Raw genomic sequence first — 21569 nt, 5'->3', positions numbered from 1 at the left:
AAAAAAAAAGGTAATTTAAAGGACCTGTTATTTACATAAGAATAGGGAAGACTTTCAATGACTGGAAACTTTACAGATTATATTCCTGTCATTAGCACAACCATATTTGTTATGGGTTAACCAAGCACCAGGCTGGTATAAATAAATGTTAATCAATAATGATTTCATATGAAACTTAAAAAAAGAATAAAGATTTTACATGTCAGAGTAAATTAAATAACGCTGTACTTTATTCTAATCTATCAATAAATCCTGCAACTTTAATGGTGGTCTTAGGATTTCTACTTATCTTAATTTTTATAAAATCATAAAAATACACAAAGGGATAATGGAAAATAGTTTTCACTTACACTTTAATGCCCATTTACCAGAATATATTTTTCCTAAAGCATTTTAATGCCCATTTGCTAGCATTTTACTAATTTCAGAAAGCGTACAAACCTACGGGGAAATAATAAGTAGCTCTATTATGAAAGACAGCATTAAAAAAAGTACCAGAAAGACAAGACAGTACAAGATGAAGGTGAAAGTGCACAAGGAAATGGCTAAAATATATTTCTATTTCCTTCAAAATTTACTTCATGGTATATCTCTTAAATAAAACTAAAGACTTTGTTTTTAAATCAGTGTTGGCAAATGGTTTGTCATAGTAATTAAATTCATACCTCCAAGTTATGAAAATCCTAGTTATTTATAATTTAACATAAAAGATATCTATTGTATATTCATATGAGTATCAACAAATTAATAATTTGAGAGTCCCTTGATTGAAAAACAAGTTTGTCTTTGAGACAGTCACGTTGTGGTATGTTATTTTATACAGATATTATGACTTCACAAATTTCCATGAGAACAGTTATTTATTTGTAAATCTACTGAAGTTTCACTGAATAATCTATTACTCTCATAAGAAGGATGTAAAGGAGTCATACTTTCCAGGTATTTCACCTTGGGATATATTGGAGAACTTTGAACAATTGATGGCTAATTTTGAGCAATTTTATGGAATGAAAAGTGCTCAATACAGTGTTAGGCAGAACACTGACAATACTGATTTGAATGAAAAGATCAATTTGTAAATTAAAAAGCATTCAGGTTAACGAAACTATAGTTGAAGGCTAACATAAGTTCAAGTTAATAGTAACAATGACATTATTTCTCAATGGTTAACATAATAATTGAGTTACAGTATCTTGAATATACAAAATTCTCAGCTTTTCTTACAAAGAATATGAAACGAAAATAAAACCATTATTAGGATTGATCACAACTGTCCCAATGTTTAAATCACAAGCACGGGAATTAAAAGAGAAAATATGAGAAGTTACACACATCTAATTTTCATAAGCACAGTATTAATTTTCCAGTAATTTTCAAAACTTCTCTTGTGCAATAAATATTTTACAGAATTGTCAGTAATTTGCAGAGTAATTTGCAGCTGCCCCTCAGATGGCTAGGAAAGCAATTTCTGGACACCTTTGCAACCTTAAGGAAACAAAACACAATTGCCAAAAAAAAAAAAAATTCATGTAAATATGACATTTCCACCATGTAAAAATGGAACCAAATTGTAATGTCTGCTTTGAAATGATTTCTTAACATTTACCTAACAATTGGTAAAGGAAAACAGATTTTCTATGGGCATTCATTATCTATAAGTGTATAAATTGCTATAACTTCTGATGAACAGTTTTGAATATTTGAACCTTTAACCTGAAAATGATTTACAGTATAATGATAAATATAATTTATTAACTCATACAGTTAAGAAATATATGTGAAAATTAAGTGTACCTCCAAGAGAATAAATAAAGAAAATCCTTTCAGTTTCATAGTAAAAATAGTTGAACTTCAAGATATTTCATGTCTATTATTCTAAAAGAATAAAGTCCATGGCTCCCAGGAAGTGCACAAATCTTTAAGGAGGGTCAAACATATCTAACTGTCCTTCAACAAAATTATAAAAGTAAATTTATTTTACCAAATTAAAACTTTTGAACTATTCCTGCCTGACCAGTAAAATAATCAAAATTCGAATTTTGATAAAATTTGTTTCTGTACTCACCTGATGTCATTATGGCTTCTCTCTAAGCTAACTACATGTTGATGTCTATCCTAAAATTTTAAAAATCTTGTTTTCTTTAATTGTAATTACAAGCTCTGCCCCTCTAGGTGGGTACTGAGCCGCATCCTCTTTGTCTTTCAGTCTCAAAGTCGGAACTACAGTAGTTCAATAGTCTCATGACATAACAAGTCAATGGGAGGGGGTAGGCATGTAGATGATCTTATTATGAAAATTACATTTAGGGTGGATGGATGGTGTGAAGAAAGCTCTGGGTGATAGGAGGATAGATGTGAGAGAGGCAAGAGAGCGTGCTAGAAATAGGAATGAATGGCGAGCGATTGTGACGCAGTTCCGGTAGGCCCTGCTGCTTCCTCCGGTGCCTTAGATGACCGAGGAGATAGCAGCAGTAGGGGATTCAGCATTATGAAGCTTCATCTGTGGTGGATAATGTGGGAGGTTGGGCTGTGGCACCCTAGCAGTACCAGCTGAACTTGGCTGAGTCCCTGGTTAAGCTGAAGGAACGTAGAGAGTAGAGGTCCCCTTTTTTGTTTTGTTTCATTGTTGATGTCAGCTACCCCCCAAAATTGGGGGAAGTGCCTTTGGTATATGTATGTATGTATGTACATTTAGCTCTATGAACCTCCCCACACTTCGATGGAGATGGGACAGTGATGTAAAGTATCCTCATCTCCTCCTACGCCTATTGACGCAAAGGGCCTCGGTTAGATTTCGCCAGTCATCTCTATCTTGAGCTTTTAATTCTATACTTCTCCATTCATCATCTCCTACTTTGCACTTCATAACCCTCAGCCATGTAGGCCTGGGTCTTCCCACTCTTCTAGTGCCTTGTGGAGCCCAGCTGAATGTTTGGTGAACTAATCTCTCTTGGAGAGTGTGAAGAGCATGCCCAAACCATCTCCATGAGATCATGATGAGGGGTAGATGGAGATGTAAAGATATAGGAAATCTAAACAGCTAGTTTAAATATGTACCTTAATCAGAAGAGATTCAACTTTACTTAATTAATGAGTTGTTTATAAATAACTTTCTAAATCACAAAATCACAATCTGGAGCGAGGGTAGAGCGACTACTTTTGCATGCATCGACAAGACGACTGGAAGACAAAGGAGATATGGCTTATCCATAAGCGAGTACTGCCCATACGTCATACAATTTCAATACCCCTATTGAGGGAAAGGGTTATTACAAAGAAAGAAAATGGGAGATTTTTCGGTTATAGAGTAGACGTCAATGTTTAGCCAGCTTTAAGAGAAGCAATATGTACATCAGGGAAGGTTAAAAATAATTAACATAATCAATATGGAATATAGTAATAGATAAAGGTTAAGAACTATGCTACTTAGGTCAGGTTCAACAGTTATAACAAAAAAGTTGCTTTTTCATTTATAGTTTCTTGGTTTTAATTCATTCTTTTATAAGCATATCCTACAAATTGCTATCAACTTCTAATTCTGAAACCTATGAAAATAAGAACTCAAACGTTACATACTGTACAGAATAAGTAAGTTCATAATCCTCATTCAAATTTTAAGGGTTGGGTAATAAAGTCGAAACTGATACTCGACTGATGCTATGCACCTTCCTCAATAACCTTTAACAACAGATAATTATCAATCTGGTAGAGACAGTGGCTTAGTAACCACTAGATAGTGACATAATGATGAAGATGAGTAAAATACTTCAAATATTTCTATATTTTACTTGTCAAAAAAGGTATTTTTTTTTTTACTGGAGCAAAAACAGCACTTGAAGTATGGGGGCTCCAAAATACCGACTTGGAAAAATTTGTATCGTTCATTTTGATGATACAAACATGGCTGCTCACAGCAGAAAATTTCTGTACATTTGACGACCAATAAAAAATCTCAAACATACAAGGAATATATCTATCATAAAGCCACACAGATACTGATGGCTAATACGACTTCCGCAACCCAATCATACGGATGAAATCTAGCTGCAACATTGGATGGACTTTGGTAGGCTACTACACTGCCTCTTCTACGGCACACAAATGACAATCAAGTATGCTTGGCACATCAATGAACAAAGATGCTTTAACTGTTCTGTAAACCTGAAGCACTTCCTAGTCTCAATAAATCCTCAATAACAAAACGTTTGTTAGGTGTTGGTAAACCCCTCTTTAGGAAGGCCTGGCTGACTCAAAATGAAGCATCAGGCTACCTTAATACACATAATATACACAGCTTAGAGCACAGTATTACAAAATTTCCTCAAATGCAAAGATGCTTCATCAGAACATCACAAAATATGTTATGAGACTCCTTTAGACGATAGGATCCTCACGTCAAATTGGATGCTTAACCTATAAGATACATGAATTAGTTTTACCACAATCTCATAATATGAATACATAAATCAGCACAACATTCCATGCACAGAATGCCCACAAAATCCTACTCAGTTTTTTACAAAATATACTTTCCGTGACATGTCCAACATACGGGGGTTGTATACTTAGTTTCCTGTGCATATTTCTTAGCTAAAGCAATGCCTCAGAGCTGAAGTTCATACTCAGTGTTAACCCTTTTACCCCCTAAGGACGTACTGGTACGTTTCACAAAACCCATCCCTTTACCCCCATGGACATACCAGTACGTCCTTGCAAAAAAATGCTATAAAAATTTTTTGATAATTTTTTGAAAAAATTCAGGCATTTTCCAAGAGAATGAGACCAACCTGACCTCTCTATGACAAAATTTAAGGCTGTTAGAGCGATTTAAAAAAAAATATACTGCAAAATGTGCTGGGAAAAAAATAACCCCTTGGGGGTTAAGGGTTGGAAATTTCCAAAGAGCCTGGGGGTAAAAGGGTTAACATTCAGATGGACTGCTACCATACTTGACAGATTACTCACTCACTGGTATACAAGCAGGAAAGGGAGCCTAAGAGATCTATGGAGTCAATGACCCTCCAAGCAGCTATGGTACATGAATGATTACAGCAACTGTGTTGTTTCATAGCATTTTTTGGGGTATTTTTTCTTTGCATGGCTAAACTTACATTATGGTTTACATAAAAACCACACTGTTTATATTTATGACACAAGTACTTTGAGACATACACATACATAAAATGATATCTCATTCAGAAGATGGTGGTGTATGATGGCTATACACCATTAATAACAATTCTTGACAGTAAATGTTAGCAATATTCTTTGTAGCACATGTATGACAATACTCATATACAGTTTACCCTAAGTAACTACTACTATTCTGAACACAGATTCCTCATATTTGCTTTTTAAAATACATTAAACGTTATACTTTTCTATCCTTGATTAAACTGAAGAAACATTCAGTTGAAAACATGAAAAAATTTCCCTCCACTCTCCAAGAATGTCTGTAAGGACACAAATGACAATTGTAATGCTATCTGAAAGGGTATATAACAAAGCATAAGCAGGAGTTTCATCAACCTTATAATAGCATTTTAATAACAATTACCATATCATTAGCAAAGATGGAACGGCTGAATGAATTAAGCGATGCGTATCAGTTGAAAAATCCTTAAAACTACGAGTATAACACCCTCATAACAAAAAGAATAACTCTGCCTCCTGATAATGAAATGAATTGCAAAATTAACTGTAAGATCTACAGTAGATTTGCAAATAATGTACATTATTTGGGAAGCTACTTAATCACTGATACTCGCAGTGTGTCATTAATTACATAGCAACTGAAAACATGCCTTTTTAAACACAAATCATTTCATCTTTTTACTTTCAAGTGTTCATCACAAAACTTTAAATAAATTGATGTAAAATAAGTCTAAAACAAGAAATACAAAGACTGATCAACCCTTTGCAAATAACAAAGTATAATATCTAAAACAGATGGTGTGGACATGTAAAGAGAGGGAATTAGGAATGAATGGAAGCAGATCAGCAAAAATTACAAGGGGCAGAGGAGAGTAGAGAGAGTTCATTTCACATGTATCCCCATAAAGGGAACATTTAATCTAAATGCCCTTACAATTTAGAACAGAAAACTCAGCTTGATATTCATTCATAAACTTGGCATTTATATACCTTAAATAGCAATTACCTAAAATATAGCAACCAACCTGAGTACATGAAGTAAATCTTATACCAACTATCTCATCATTCACATCCACTGGTTTTTAAATTTCAACCTTTCAGCACCAAATGAATTTCAATTACAGTACTATAACGACTGTACACTAACTATATATTTCACAACCTATTATGCAACTCGAGTGATTGTAGTGTGCGTTAATGCCAGTTACAGTATATTACTTTTAACATTTCTTAGTAATGACACCTTTAACCCCAGAGTAAGATTGAGAAGACAGAGCTTCCAGTACATATGGTCAACATACAATTTGCTGTCTATGTACACACCCAACCACATCCTACCTCAAAATATCTTGCTGAAACCTTGGCCTTTCTTAATATACACTCCTATGAAATCTCAGACTTTCCTTAAAAATAAAAATATTCCTCCAATTTCACCAGCAAAGTTTTGAGTACAATTTACCCTCATCCTAGCAAGGGCTTCCTAAACTGTTTCATTTTTTTCAGGAGGTTTTAACAAGATCATAATAGAGGATAAATGCAGACCCTTTTTCATGTGTATTAAATCTTAATAGAAATTCTGACTATGCACTATCGTTGCTTATCTAGAGTATTTTGAGCTGGAAAATTAGATAATCAGGTACATACTTTTCTATCAAAAGATGGGTTTATAACAACTAGCAAAAACTTTGCACACGAACATTAGAGTAAAAATAACTTTATAGTCTAATGGACTAAAAGAGTTCAGTACTAATGGGTAGTACACTATGTATAAAACAATGTCATTTGCAATAAAACAATAAAAAGAAAGTTTTAGTTTTATACAGATTTTTTATGATAAATAAGGGATTTTGACGAAGGAAAAATCTATTTCTGGGCGAGGGACCTGTGTCGCCCGGTGAAATGCTCCTTAAAGCACCATTTCAAAGGTATAAATACTGCTAAATATACCAGAGAAAAAAGTTGCATGGAATGCTAGGAATATATCCAGTTCGCTCACCCCTAAAGGGTGTCGGTATTAAAACTGAGGCAAGTGATATCAGTACCAGAGATCCCTTTCCAATTAGACTTCTCCCTCCTCAAAATCCCCCGATAAGAAATTTCACCTGTAAAAGTTGAAAATATTTTCATCAATTCACTCTTAAAAGTTGAAAGGAGTTTTTTAAACAACTCTCCAAATTTAAGAGGATCTGTAAAGATAATTTAAAATAACTTCATACCTATCAAAAATACCAAACCTATAGCCAGTAATATATAAAAGTCTTGTTATATTTGTCTATACCGAAATCAAACAATGCCATATGTTGTCATGACAACTGCAGATATTCTGATAAATTGCTGTAACTTAGTAGTTGAACAATCTGTTTACAATAACATATTAATCATGTTTTTCAATTGTTTGTAAGTTATAGCTACGTTGAACATGATTATTAATTATGACACAGCGACTAAGTAAAAATTCATTATAAGTTTCCATTATTGAATATTCTTAGTAGCATAGTCTATGAATATTTGGCATAGATATCTAGTAGACTAGTAATTTGTTTATCAAATAATTCTTCCATTAATGAATATTTAATAGCGTAGCATACATAAACTAAATAAAAGAGTAGTAACATAAATTTCCATAGGTTACAATCCATGGTACTTAACTCACCTGGCCTAAGCTAAGTTTATTGTGCATCAATTTATGCTATGCTAGCTTTCTTTCATATACTGTCAAAGTGTAAATTTTCATTCTAAATTACTTGTATTAGTGTGTAGCCTATTCTTACTAGCCTAAATTTCATCAATCCTGTATGCGAGTATATCCAGCAACACTTTCCCCAATTTGTGCCATAGTAACGAGTGATGTTGCACTTGAATCCCTCGACCTTTATGAGAATGTCTCCATCGTCAAAGAGAATGAAACCGAATCCAGTTTCAATCCCTCTGACACACACGGTAATCCTCGCAAAGATTAAATCAAGGGTATTTCAAGTGGTCTGCATTTCCAACAAAATACCAAGATTAGCTGTGCAGTAGAAAAAGGTCTTATCTATCCTCATCTTTAAGAATGGGATTGTTCTTTATATAGTCAAGATTGTTATTGCAGACAAAAATAAGGATAAGTTGAGGAAGCCCTTTAGTTATACCAAACTTTTCAAGGGAACTCTAAGACAGATGATATAAAGTCCATCATAATCAAGAGTATTAGAGTTTGTTTCATTCAAAATCAATTAATCCTAAGCACCTGGTTTATTTCTTAAGTTAATTTTCTTTGTTAATGAATCAAAAAAAATAATAAACTTGGGTTCTTATAATAAAAAAAACATACAATCCTATTGCATCTCAAGAAATTGTATCACTTACCTACTAGCAGCCATCACACACTTTTGACAGCTACCTTGTTCACCTTAAATTTGTGTAAAAGTTTCCTCCCCAGTTCAGTATTATACAACAAACAATACAGTATCCTTTGTGGTCTTCACTTACCATGATAGCTGTCGAAAAAAATATAGGCAAGTAAAAATTTCCTGAATAAATGGCAATTTTACAGCTATCAAAGTCAAGGTCTGTACAAAGAGCTGCTTTAATAATTTGAAGTTGACCCCAGAAGTAAATCAACACCAGAAAAAGGGTGAGAATACCTTAATGGATGAGACCCAATAAATATTCAACACTGGAAAAAATTCTTGTACCTGTATAGTGAAAATGCCACAAAGAATATCACTGTACCGTAAAAATAAAATCAACCAAGATTCAACCTCAACATAAAATATGTAAATTCCATGAGCAATTGTCTAGCAAACTTTAACCTGCATATGTGCTTTGTTATTTGGATTATGCATTTCTCTGAAAAGTGCATTATCTGTCATGATACATGAGATAAATGTCAATTTAGGAAACAACAGTATTTAAAAGTTTTTTTTTTTCAATCCTCAGTGAAGACAGTTTAGGAATTCACATTCTGCTCATACAAACATACTTACACTTCCCTCTTGGAATTTTTAAAACCTCTATTTTTCTTTACAAAGCAATTTCTGAAAGCAAAGTTTCCTCAAATCCCAGTCCAACTGTATGAGCACATATGCTGCTTCATAATAATACAAAAAAGTTGTCTTATGAAATACTTACTAATAGCATCAATATAAGCACTAACCCTACTTATTCATTCGATTTTGGGAAACTGAACACTGATGTGACGATGAGGAGGCCGCGGCGGCATGGGCGAGGTTGCGATCATACAGCACTGAGACGTGAGATGTGCTGTTGCCGTTTATGTCTCCATTGTTGTTGATGTTACCATTGTTTAAAAGTGGCGACAGGAGGGACAATGAGGAACCATCGTTGGAAGAACCAGCTGCTAAGTCATCCCGAGAAGAATAAGGAGGTGGTGGTGCGCCTACAACCTAGAAAAACAATGCTCATTTAGTTAAAAATGAGAACAGTAATACATAGATTTCAAACCAACAGGAGATATCTTATAAGAAAATTCCAATTTATTCCAACTTCAAAGTAATCACTTTATAATAGCTTAAATTATATAACAAACACCTATAAAGTAAAAATTTGAAAACATTTTCGACCTAAGTACAAAGATGAATTAATATTTTGCTATAAACTAAAATTCACCAATCTAAGAATTTTTGAACAGGAAAGTATTCCCTTCCTGTCACATACTGCGGAAAAAACATTTTAGTATCAAAACTCGACAAGAAGTTTAAAGTACTGTACATGTATCACACTTACATGTGTTAGCTAAAAACTTACATAAAAGTAGTCACTGCTCAGTACTGTACACTGAAAATTCTGAAGATTTCCTATACTGTACTTGTAAGTTATAAAAATATTTTTTTTACTCACTTTACGCAATGAAAAATTGAAAAAGTAATTTGTACTTTTCCTAGCTATAGAAATTAGAATCCTTTAAAATAGAGAATGACTCCAGCAGAGCTGGTACACCAGTTAAAATTGTTAACGAAGTAATTAGCAACAAGTGGTGAGCAAGGGAAAGTAGCTCCGTCCACTATCCTGTCAAAGACACTTTACTTTTGACCTATGGCTCAGGACTGAGAGGGGTGGTTGAGGTATGAAGTTTTAAACGTGTTACAGGCTCCTACACATATAGAAACCTCTTGTCCTTTAAAATTGTTTAACTCAAATATTGGTGAGTAGGGAGTCCCCCTAGAACCAAAATGGTTGTTTTTTTTATTCCCAGAACGGTCTAACTATAGCAGCTCAAGAGAAGCCCTCAACCCTTAAAGAGCATCAAAGTGCTGATTGATGACCTTGGTCCTAACTGAAGGCAACACCAAGTTTGCTTCACCAAGTTCATTACACTCACGATTAAGTGCAAAAATTTCTAAAAGAACACTCAGACTCAGGGCTCTCTGCTTCTGTTGGTACCAGGCCTTGGTCCAATACCTGTGAGGCAAAAACGAGCGTTCTTACCCATCGACAGAACCTGAAAAATATTCGAGGCTGACGATGGATCAGGCCAGCAATCATCAAAGAGAGAAAGATCTCTAGCACTGATCAAGGCAGAGATAGAAAAAGTGCCACGTACTGTTCCTCTCTTAATTGAGGGGAAGAGGGAGTGTCAACCCCATGCTTGCATGTATGGGGCCATGGCACCTCTATCACCTTCCCATGGCAGTTTGCTGTGAAGACCTCGAGAGGTGTCATCTCAACATGGAATACAGCAGTACTGCGTTCAGGAAAGCAGCAGTAAACTGTTTAAGTAGGAAATGTGAAAGAGGGTACAAAAGTTGTTCCAACACATGGCCGACAGGGTGTATATTGGCACACATGGAGCCATGCACCCTGTCCCATCCGGCTACAAGGGTAGCAAAGGGAACCTAGGAGACCTGGCATGGGGCTGGGAACCACCTGGGTGTTACCCACCACCTGCCCCCCAGAAGGTGACTTCGAATTGCATCAGGGAGTCATGTGAAGTAGTTCACTTCTCCACCACTGCCTGCAGTGATTCCTTGAAGGGAGACATGGCTGCTCACACTGATGTGTTTCAGAGCATCAGAGCTACCTCTGGACCAACTTATGTTTAGTCAGGACACCCAAGCATCAGTATCAGAATCAAAAGAGGAGGAGGATGAGGAGGAAGAGTGTACTCGCTTCTTCCTCCTACCAACCTTCCACTCAGACAACCAAGACTACAAAATACAAGGGTAGCAATGACAGAAAGCACAACCCTGTTGATGGGGAAGTGGCAGGAACACTCGCTAGCACTCGTAACAGTATGCAGTATGATCTTACCCCAAGTTTGTTCAATTTCACAGAGCTGGAATTATAGAATCTTCATGACACCAGGTCAAATTTGGGGGAGACCCAGTCCAGATTTACAAGGTGGAAATTCACACATTTCTAAATATTTGAGCTTAAGTTCTTCACAAAAATTTCCAAATGGAATTTCTACTACTGAAGAGATATATTTGAAAATTGGAATCTTTATTGCAGGAGAGTTCCAATAAAATATGCTGAATCACTTAAGAGGCTAAATAGCAAAGACAGTTTTAGGTTCAACTAGTTAGATCTAAAACAACATCACAAGTATCTAGTTGTGTCCTGCTGTATATGCAGAAATAAAAATGAAAGATAAATAATCAAACAATAAACAAAAACAAAGGCTTATTAATAAAACAAACCTGATGATAGGCAGGAGGAGGGCCAGTCGGATTCGAGGGTAGCTGAGAGTAGTGAGGTGGCTGTGAGCCTCTAGGAGGGCACAACACAACACCTCCACTAAACTGACGTGAAGGGAGAGAGCCATGTTGACGTTGCTCCCTCACGATCTCCGGAGAGAGCAAATCAGATCGCAGTCCTGGAATACGTCTCGTGTAGAGATTGTCGGCTGACCTGAGCTGGTACTGGTCTGTGTTAGACGGGGGAGGCACCGAGGATCCCAAACCAAATGGACGGAGAGTAGCGGACCTTAAGCTGGTCAGGTGGTATTGAGCGCGAGAAGTTGATCCACTAGAACGCCAGAGGTGGTATCGCACTCCCACAATAATTCCGACAGTTACTATGTTAGCTACAGCCACAATGCAGCCTAGAAAAGAAAAATATGGGTAAAAAAGAAACAATTACATCAGTTTTTATCATATTAAGTGTGTACAGTATTATCAATGTGTAGTACAGTATTACATAAACATAGCAGTTACAGAGACCTAACCAATGATTTACAACAGAAGAAATCTTTACCCATAATAAGCGTTGAATCTGTCTGTGGCTTCCATTGCTGCTGGTGACGACGAGCTTCCATGTAATAAAGGTCCTGGTCAAGAATAGCTGCAAAGACAAGACGTACACTTCAGAAATCATTGTAAATTCGTGAATGGTAGTCCCACAGTAATGTAAGTACAACATGTGGTTAATTTTTGTTTGTCTCTATTTCAAGGAGTGGAACAATGATTGATAAGTTGAATAAATTTGAAACAAAAACAATACTAAAAAACCCACTTACAAGGGTGAATAAGCTGCCGACAACACTGTATACTGGATGTGAGTGTGCAGTTAGGAGGAGAGAGATCCCGTTCTGTACAACAACGGTTGTGCGAAAGACAGCGCCCATCTTGACACATCAGCTTGTCAGAACATCGATTGATGCCTAAAACAAGCATAAAATATCAAGCCTTAAAAAAATACATATGAAGACCTGAATATATTTCTACTTTTAGAAATTCGTTCCTTTTAAAATATTTGTGTCGGAACAAAAATTATCTTTTAGGTTTCATTCCTAAGAGATTAATAGCAGCAATAGTCTCAATAAAGAGGTAACTATAGTCAATTTCTTTTAGCGATGCAGATTTGCACCGACTCGCAGCGGTGCCCTTTTAGCTCGGAAAAGTTTCCTGATCGCTGATTGGTTGGACGAGATAACTCTAACCAATCAGCGACCAGGAAACTTTTCCGAGCTAAAAGGGCACCGCTGCAAGTCGGTGCAAATCTGCCTCGATAAAAGAAATGGACTATAGGTACCATGCAAAGAGGGAGAGATTTTACTACATATTTCTGGACCTAAAAAAGAAGCACTGATTCATGTAAGAAGGCGGGGATTAGAAAGACAGAAATTGCAAGAAAAACTCATTAAACTAGTAATGTTACTCTACCATAACACTAAATCTACAGTGAAGATAGCAGCAGGTGTACAGCATTAGAAGAACCTAAGACAAATATGGTGTCCACTAAGGATTTGTAATGAGACTTTTGCTGTTTAACTTAGTAATGAAAGAAGTTACGAAGAAATAATAAAAGCGGGACTATGAAAACTACTGTATGCAGATGACAGAAGTAAAAAAAGAAAAAAAAAAAAGTCCTGGATGTGATTATAAGGTGGAAGAGTGGAGATAGTTTGCCAGTTAAATTTAGTTGCTATAAAATTATTTACTGTGGGTAAATCATCTTTAACAGTGAGTTTACTGTCAAGTTGTGGTGAATTCATAGCTGATTTAGCAGCTGCATCTGCTTTTTTATTATGACCAACTCCACCAAAAAATTTCCTACAAATGCCACTTCCCATTGCAAAGGCTGTTCTATTCAGAACACCCCAAATGTTCCTGACTGTCAATTCTACATCACGTTTAGTAACCTTTCACTGGTGTAAAATGATACATACATACATATACCAAGGCACTTCCCCCAATTTTGGGGGGTAGCCGACATCAACAAATGAAACAAAACAAAAAAAGGGGACCTCTACTCTCTACGTTCCTCCAGCCTAACAAGGGACTCAACCGAGTTCAGCTGGTACTGCTAGGGTGCCACAGCCCACCCTCCCACATTATCCACCACAGATGAAGCTTCATAATGCTGAGTCCCCTACTGCTGCTACCTCCGCGGTCATCTAAGGCATCGGAGGCAGCAGCAGGGCCTACCGGAACTGCGTCACAATCGCTCGCCATTCATTCCTATTTCTAGCACGCTCTCTTGCCTCTCTCACATCTATCCTCCTATCACCCAGAGCTTCCTTCACTCCATCCATCCACCCAAACCTTGGCCTTCCTCTTGTACTTCTCCCATCAACTCTTGCATTCATCACCTTCTTTAGCAGACAGCCATTTGAAGGTGATGAATGCAAGAGTAAAATGATAATGAAGAAAATAATGAAATGAGCAATCAAGTTGCTACAATACAGTAATGCCTTTGAAACTTACCACAGTGCATTCGACTTTCGTCCGAACCATCGGGACAATCTGGAACACCATCACATTCGTAACGCTTGGAAATGCAATGTCCAGTTCTACAGTAGAAAGAATCAGATGAGCACAAAGATACTTGGCCACCTGAAAGGAATTATTTAGATTAAGGTTCAATACACATTCAGACCCATTTTTCTAATTCAACAGTATAATCAGTTTGAAAATCAAGTGGATTAAGGACTAATAATAGCCTCCCAATGACACCTTCCATGAGTCTTGCAAAAGTAATATAGTACAATACTGTATACAGAAGAATAGATTCAAATAATTCAAATAATTGAAAATTTATCATACACTACATAATCCAACAGCAAACCTATGAAGACATTCTATACCGTATTAGGTTTATATTATTTCTGTATTGTTTAAATTACAATAGATAATACTAAGCATTAACAGAAGGACTAAGTTCAACTTCCGGCATGAAATGAGAAAAGTAGCTTAATACTTACGTGGCAGGATTTCAACATAGATTGACGACTTTACTGGATGATCTATTTCACCACTCACTTGACAAGTGTAGTTGCCTGCATCACTTTCTTTCAAGTTCCTGACAGTAACTTGAACCATTCCCACTGTCTCATTTAAAATAACACGTGCCACACTGGGGAAGATTTTCAAACAAGCGTAAAGTAATTAAGATCAATCAACATTTTATAATTTTCTAAGCTTTAATTATTCCAATCAAAGAAATTTTTATTTCACTTGAACATTATATCTTAAAAATTTTGCCAAGTAACCCTTCCAACTTAACATAAAATAAATGCTAGAAGTACAATGGCATGAAAAAATTATTGCAAGAAGCATAATTAAGTTTTCAAAATTGGAAGACAATTCATGTTTATTACTAGTAAATTCATTTTATGACGCAGGACAACAGATTACAAGTAAAAAGTAAAGTTTCTGTCTGTTAGACAACAAAAGAAACACTTTAAAGAATTCCAAGAATTTTTACACGACGAAAAATCCCTTGTCCTATTAATGTTTGTTTTTGTTTTTTTGTTTTGTTTCTTTTGTTGATGTCGGCTACCCCCCAAAATTGGGGGAAATGCCTTGGTATATGTATGTATGTATGTATTAATGTTTGTCACCACGTTGATTCCAGGATACTGACTGGTCTGATATCAACAATCGCTTCCACTACCAACAGTAATAAAAAAAGTACTTTACACATTAAGCTTTAAGAGGAATACTATAAAGTTTTTTAGTCTTCTCGAAATAGAAATTTCAGTTCTGAATTAAAGAGTAGAGTACTGTATATTAATTACAAGGCAGAATTTTTCCAATTGTGTAAGATGTAATGGATCATCAATGACCCTATGACATTAAAATTTTTGGAATGCATTGCAAAAAGGTAAAAATATGACAAATCAAAGTATGTTTAGTATTTTCAAATGTAAGTGAATATCAATAAAATAAGACAAAAGAGCGCAAATAGTATCATACAGGATACTGAATGAAGTTACATAAAAGTAATACAGTATTATTATTACTTACTAAGCTACAACCCCAATTGGAAAAGCAAGATGCTATAAGCCCAGGGGCTTCGACAGAGAAAATAGCCCAGTGAGGAAACGAAACAAGGAAAACTAAAATATTTTAAGAACAGTAACAACATTAAAATAAATATTTAACAAAACAAGAGGAAGAGAAATAAAATAGAATAGTGTGCCTGAGTGTACCCTCAAGCAAGTATCAATATTCTAGATGGTATACTGCAATCAAGTACTAAAACTACTGGTAATATTACTCAAAAATATTGTATGGGGTCTGTGATTAACATGCACTGTATAGAATTCTAAACAACATTTCTGAAAGCAGCTTGGCAGTTAATCTCATATAGAGTACAGTGGAACCTCTACATACGATTGTCCTAACATACGAATTTTCCAACATACGAAGTAAAATTCGACCAAATTTCTGTCTCGACACCCGAAGTAATGCTCCAACATACGATGTAGATCTTGTTTACAACGGTAGATGGCAGCACGTAAGAGGGACGCCATTGAACGTGGAGTGCTCAGTTCTCTGTTCTTGTGTGTATCGTGTGGTTGTCGTCTGTTTGGTCTGTTATTAACAGTGCTTATTTTCTTCCTTTTCTCACATTTCCTTTTTGAGTTTACCTATAATCATGGTGCCTAAGAAGCTAAGTTTCAGTACAGGTAATGGTGAGAAAAGGAAGAAGGCAATTCTTTCATTAGAATTGAAGCAAGAAATTATAGAAAAACATGAGAGCAGTGTGCATGTGAGTGATATGGCTAAACAATATGGCCGGAATAGGCCTATGATCTCGACGATCATCAAGCAGAAGGCAGCCATTAAAGCAAATAAACCATCGAAGGGGATCACCATTATTACAAGACATCCTAGCAATACCCTGGAAGAGATAAAACACCTTTTGTTGATAGGGATAAAGGACAAAGAGATTGTTGGCAACGATCATTTGTGAGAAGGGCCAGCGTGATGAACAGAAAGAAAAGAAAAAGTGAAGCAAAGAAAACCAAGATAGCATCAACAAGCTCTTTTAAAAAAGACTTCTCTCTTTTTATGTTTCTCTCTAAACATAGCATTAACATGTTCTTTAAATAAAATCTCTCTCTCTCTCTCTCTCTCTCTCTCTCTCTCTCTCTGTTCTTCTTCACTGTTATAGTGTTAGAGACGTCTATTATTTTTTTTCCGAGAGAGAGAGAGAGAGAGAGAGAGAGAGAGAGAGAGAGAGAGAGAGATTAAACAAAAATATGTTTACAGTACATATGATTTTTAACAGCGTCAACGAGTTGAAAAACAATTAAATGTAACTAAGAAAGTAATAACAGCTAATCTGAATTCCTTTATTAACTAAAACAAATATTGATACAAACAAACTCGTGTGTGTATGCACAAACATACACACAGGTGCAAGAATTTCTACGCAGTAAGAAACAGACGGTAGGAGAGGAGGTAGAGATGGTGACTGCGATAACGTACCGTAACTCGTCACTGAAAGTAATGAAAATTGAAAATCAAAAGAAAAAAAATGTGAAAAATATGAAATATGAAAAAAAAAAAAAAAATAAGCTAAGTTAGATTAAAGTTTCCGTAGTGTAAGTTACGGTATGTTATCACAGTCACCATCTCTACCTCCTCGCCGATCGTGTCTCCTCGTGCGTGTGTGAGTTTGCGCATACGCACACGAGTGTGTTTGTATCAATATTAGTTTTAGTTAATACAGGAATTCAGATTCGCTGATATTGTTCATTTAGTTACATTTAATTGTCTTTAAACTCGCTGACGCTGTTAAAAATCATACGTACACAACACATTTTTGTTTAATATCTCTCTCTCTCTCTCTCTCTCTCTCTCTCTCTCTCTCTCTCTCTCTCAGAAAAAATTAATAGACGTCTCTAACACTAACAGTGAAGAAGAACATGAGAGAGAGAGAGAGAGAGAGAGAGAGAGAGAGAGAGAGAGAGTATTTATTTAAAGAACATGTTAACACCATGTCTACCTTCTCGCCGATCGTCCGTCTCTTCCTGGCGTAGCAAATCCTACACCTGCGTTGGCCTGTCTCTAAGGTAAAGTGACAATAAAACACATTTTTTTTTTATTATTTCTTTATAATTATCTTTTTTACATGCTTCTTTCATTTTATGCAGTTATGTTATTGTTATGTGTAATTATATGTAGTAATTTATTAAGGATTTGATATAGGTTTTTGGGGTGTGGAACGAATTATACAAATTACAGTGTATTATGGGAATATTTGCTCCAACATACGAAGCAGTTTCTGGAATGAATTAAGATCGTATGTAGAGGTACCACTGTACAGTGTATGTCAATCTGACACAGTGACAATTTTCTACTATTTCCAACAGCAATATGAAGTCTCTATCTTTAAAGTTTGTTGGAAATTTTATATGTAAATCAGAGTTATTTTTCAGTATCCTAACACTAAAATCCCCAATTTTAAAAGTAATTTGTATTTTTCTTAACAATACAAACATATCCTTTAATAGGAGTAGGATTTTAGCAAAGCTGAAAACAGTTGTTAAAATTTATAACAAGGTGGTGGTAATAGCTGGCAGGTGGCACGTTAACTCCACCCACTAGATAGGTCACTGAGCAGCCACTTTGATCTTAACCTAGGACTTGCAAGCAAGGTAAGCCAGGAAGTGTAACCTGAAGGACTCAGATTTGCATAGCTACGAAAAGTATAAATTACCTTTGAAATTAGGGATTTGTTCCTACACAAACCCATAATCTCATCGGGCGGTGAAAGAAAAGTCCCGAGAGCCTTCCTCCTTCAAGGCAACCCCAGAAGGAGAACGGTCTCTCTTGGCCTTCTTCTTACGCCGGCGGCCAAACCTCTCCCACTGGGAGGCAGACCACTCCCTGCACTCACTACAAGTATTCTCTCTGTCACACCGTCGGCCTCGACACTGCGGGCAAAGGGCGTGAGGATCTGTGTCCACCGCAGACATGAATGTACCGCAAGGGCGACCGGCAATACCAGGGCACTTGCGCATGGTGAACAACTAAGGGTGAGGCCAACTTCAAACACACACACACAAACTGGAAGAAAAAGCAAAAAAAGATTAAGGCTGTCAACGAGGACGATGGACAGACACGTCTGTTCATCGCCGGAGCCAAAAGTGAATGAAGCAAATCACCGGTGTGTGGGGAGGATGGGTAGCAAGCTACCCCTTCCCCTACACCCGCTAACTAGCACGGGGGTAGTTAACCCTCGTTAAAAACTATTGGCTCGTTTCAGCAATGCCGAAAAGTAAACCCAATGTAAATAGCGTGGTTTGTATTTCGGTTACGGAACAACTCATCCTTAAGAGGGAGAAAATCCCTTGAAAGAAACTGGCTGGTTTAAATCTGGAGATATCAAGGCACTTGGACCTGTAAGAGGTGACGAAGTGAAGAATCTGCAAACTTTCTTATGGCCTGGCGATGGAGATTTCATAGATATTGAGATAGGTTCTTATCAAGTGAATGGTAGACGTTCATGGAAGAATCTACAGTATATCTATGTTGGGGACGTGGTGTATGAATGTATGCTCATTTATGAGAAATGGGTTTGCATACATCTGTATCCATCCTCCCCTTCGTTTAGGAGGAATGGGGGAGATAATTCTAAACAAAACTGTAAAGAAAAGTTGCTCGATTATGGGGGCTCCCTGCATCTGGCCTGCGGTCAAGCAAATAACGCCATGACTACTGCACCCCAAGAGGGAGGAGAGAAAGAAAGGCGAGGAAAAGGTCAGAAATTCTTTCCTCTCATTCTAGAATTACATTGTGACTGCTACCTCAGATGAGATGCTTCTTGACCCTTGAGGGAAGTAGGTTAGCAACACAACCTGTTAAGTAATTACCACCGGACAAGGGTGATGGTATACAGGGACCTATGGGTATACTGTACTGCCGAAGGCAGTGGGCGGTGAAGATTGTCTGACATTTTTAAAGTCTTGCCTTCAAGAATCATGCCACTTACAGATTTTTCCTGAAAGATAGGGTCGATCAGATACCTCTCACTTTATTTCTATGAAGTGCCTCATTATAAGGTTTTCACTAAGAGGAGATGCTGCAGAGTGACCGACTGTGAAGAGCAAGGGATGATATTGAGCTGTGGTACCTCTACAGGTGGGGCTCAGAGAGGGTAGTTCTGGATACCACTGGGCATGTGGCCAATTAGGAGCCACTCAGGTCATTCTGACATGTTGCCAACAATCTACTGATGTCGTCAAATCTGGCAGTAAGGTGAACGTATGCGTCCATGTTGTTCCAGGTAACTTGGAAGGAGACCTCCAAGGCCATTAAAGGGTCTGGGAATACCGAGTAAAAAACCGGGAGTTTTTTGTTCAGCTGCGTAGCAAACAGGTATATCTATAGCAAACACCCGAGAGCAAGAAGCCTTTCCGCTATGTGAGGATGCAGAGACTATTCAAATCCCATCACCTGTCCCTACTTATTGAGTGTGCCTGCTAGTAGATTCCTCTTACCTGGAGTGAACATCCCAGGCAGGTCTACTGCATTGTTGAATGTCCAAGTTCATGCCTGTTTTGCCAAACTGCAAAGTGTCAGTGAAACAACACCTCCTTGTTTATCGAAAAAGGCCACTATAAGTGCTGTCAATCAACAATGATACTGAGGGCCTTATAAAACTGTTGGAAAGCTTCCAACAACCAGCAGGTTGATATGCAGGCATTTTTATTCCTTGGACCATCTTCCTGAGGCAGTCTGGTTCCTCAGGTGTGCCATATCCCTCCTTCGGGTGAGCAATCGAGTGGAGTTCCCCTGATGAGGTTCCCTTTGTTCAGCACCAAACTAGGTTGTCCTGTAAGATGGTAAGGGGGATTGCTCGTTGCTGACCAGTGAGACTTGATACACCAATGGAGCAATTGCTGGTAGAGGAAACCATAAGGGATGAGTTTCTGCAATGACGAGAGATGTCCAAGAAGACTGTTCCCACTGTCGAACCGTAAGTTCTTATTCGTGGAGAGTTATGTTATCTCCCAGAGTCTTTATTGGGTTGTCATGGAAAAGCTCTTGATGCTGCCTTGTCTATCAGCATATCTATATACTCGATCCCCTGCTTGGACATGTGACTGGACTTTTCTCGATTGACCACAATACCCATATCATTGAAAAAGGAAAGAAGTCTGTCTTGATCCTGAAGTAACTGTTTCCGGGAAGAAGACGGAATCAGCCAGTCGTTAAAATATCTCAGTAGATTAATCTCGTTCGAGAGAGCCCAAGATGGCATCAGCGTGAACATTTGAGAAACGCCTAGACAGTCCGAAGCACAAGGCTTTGAATTGGTACATTACTCCCCTGAAGATGAAGCAGAAGTACAGTACTTTCTGCAGGCCTAACGGATGGGAATCTGAAAGTAAGGGTCTTTCAGATCTACAAAAAGTATGATGTCTTCTTCCCTGATGGCAGCCATTACGGTGCTTGTCATCTCCATCCTGAGGGGCGTTTGAAGAAAACTCTTTCAGAGGAGAGAGATCGATGACTGGTTTCCAGGCCCCAGTTGACTTCTCCATCAAGAAAAGACAACTGTGAAAGTCTGGAGAACCATTCTAGAGCATTCGTCCTTTCCATCACTTTCACTTCTGCCTTTAGGGCTAAGGATTTCGGTAATCATGGATGGTTGACCTTGAACTTCAATGGTATCCGTGCAAGGGGAGGACGAGAATTGATGAAAGACAGGCGGTATTCACCTTCGAGAACTTC

The 21569-nt window shown here is 37.1% G+C and overlaps 1 protein-coding gene across 1 annotated transcript in view; it reads right to left on the bottom strand.

The window, feature by feature from the left end:
- Window positions 1-21569, bottom strand: part of LOC137656697 (low-density lipoprotein receptor class A domain-containing protein 3-like) — a 41538-nt gene continuing 19969 nt past the window's right edge. The window contains exons 3-8 of the mRNA XM_068390903.1: window positions 14801-14952; window positions 14304-14432; window positions 12614-12757; window positions 12352-12438; window positions 11796-12199; window positions 1-9542 (exon numbers count right to left, since the gene is read on the bottom strand). Of these exons, the coding sequence (XP_068247004.1) occupies window positions 9294-9542; window positions 11796-12199; window positions 12352-12438; window positions 12614-12757; window positions 14304-14432; window positions 14801-14952 (1165 nt within the window). The 3' untranslated portion in view covers window positions 1-9293. The remainder of the gene's footprint in view (window positions 9543-11795; window positions 12200-12351; window positions 12439-12613; window positions 12758-14303; window positions 14433-14800; window positions 14953-21569) is intronic.

This window comes from Palaemon carinicauda, chromosome 17 (assembly GCF_036898095.1).
Source record: "Palaemon carinicauda isolate YSFRI2023 chromosome 17, ASM3689809v2, whole genome shotgun sequence".
In the NCBI taxonomy this organism is placed as follows: domain Eukaryota; kingdom Metazoa; phylum Arthropoda; class Malacostraca; order Decapoda; family Palaemonidae; genus Palaemon; species Palaemon carinicauda.
Note: the sequence above shows the minus strand (reverse complement) of the source record. Positions and strands in the feature narration are given on the sequence as shown.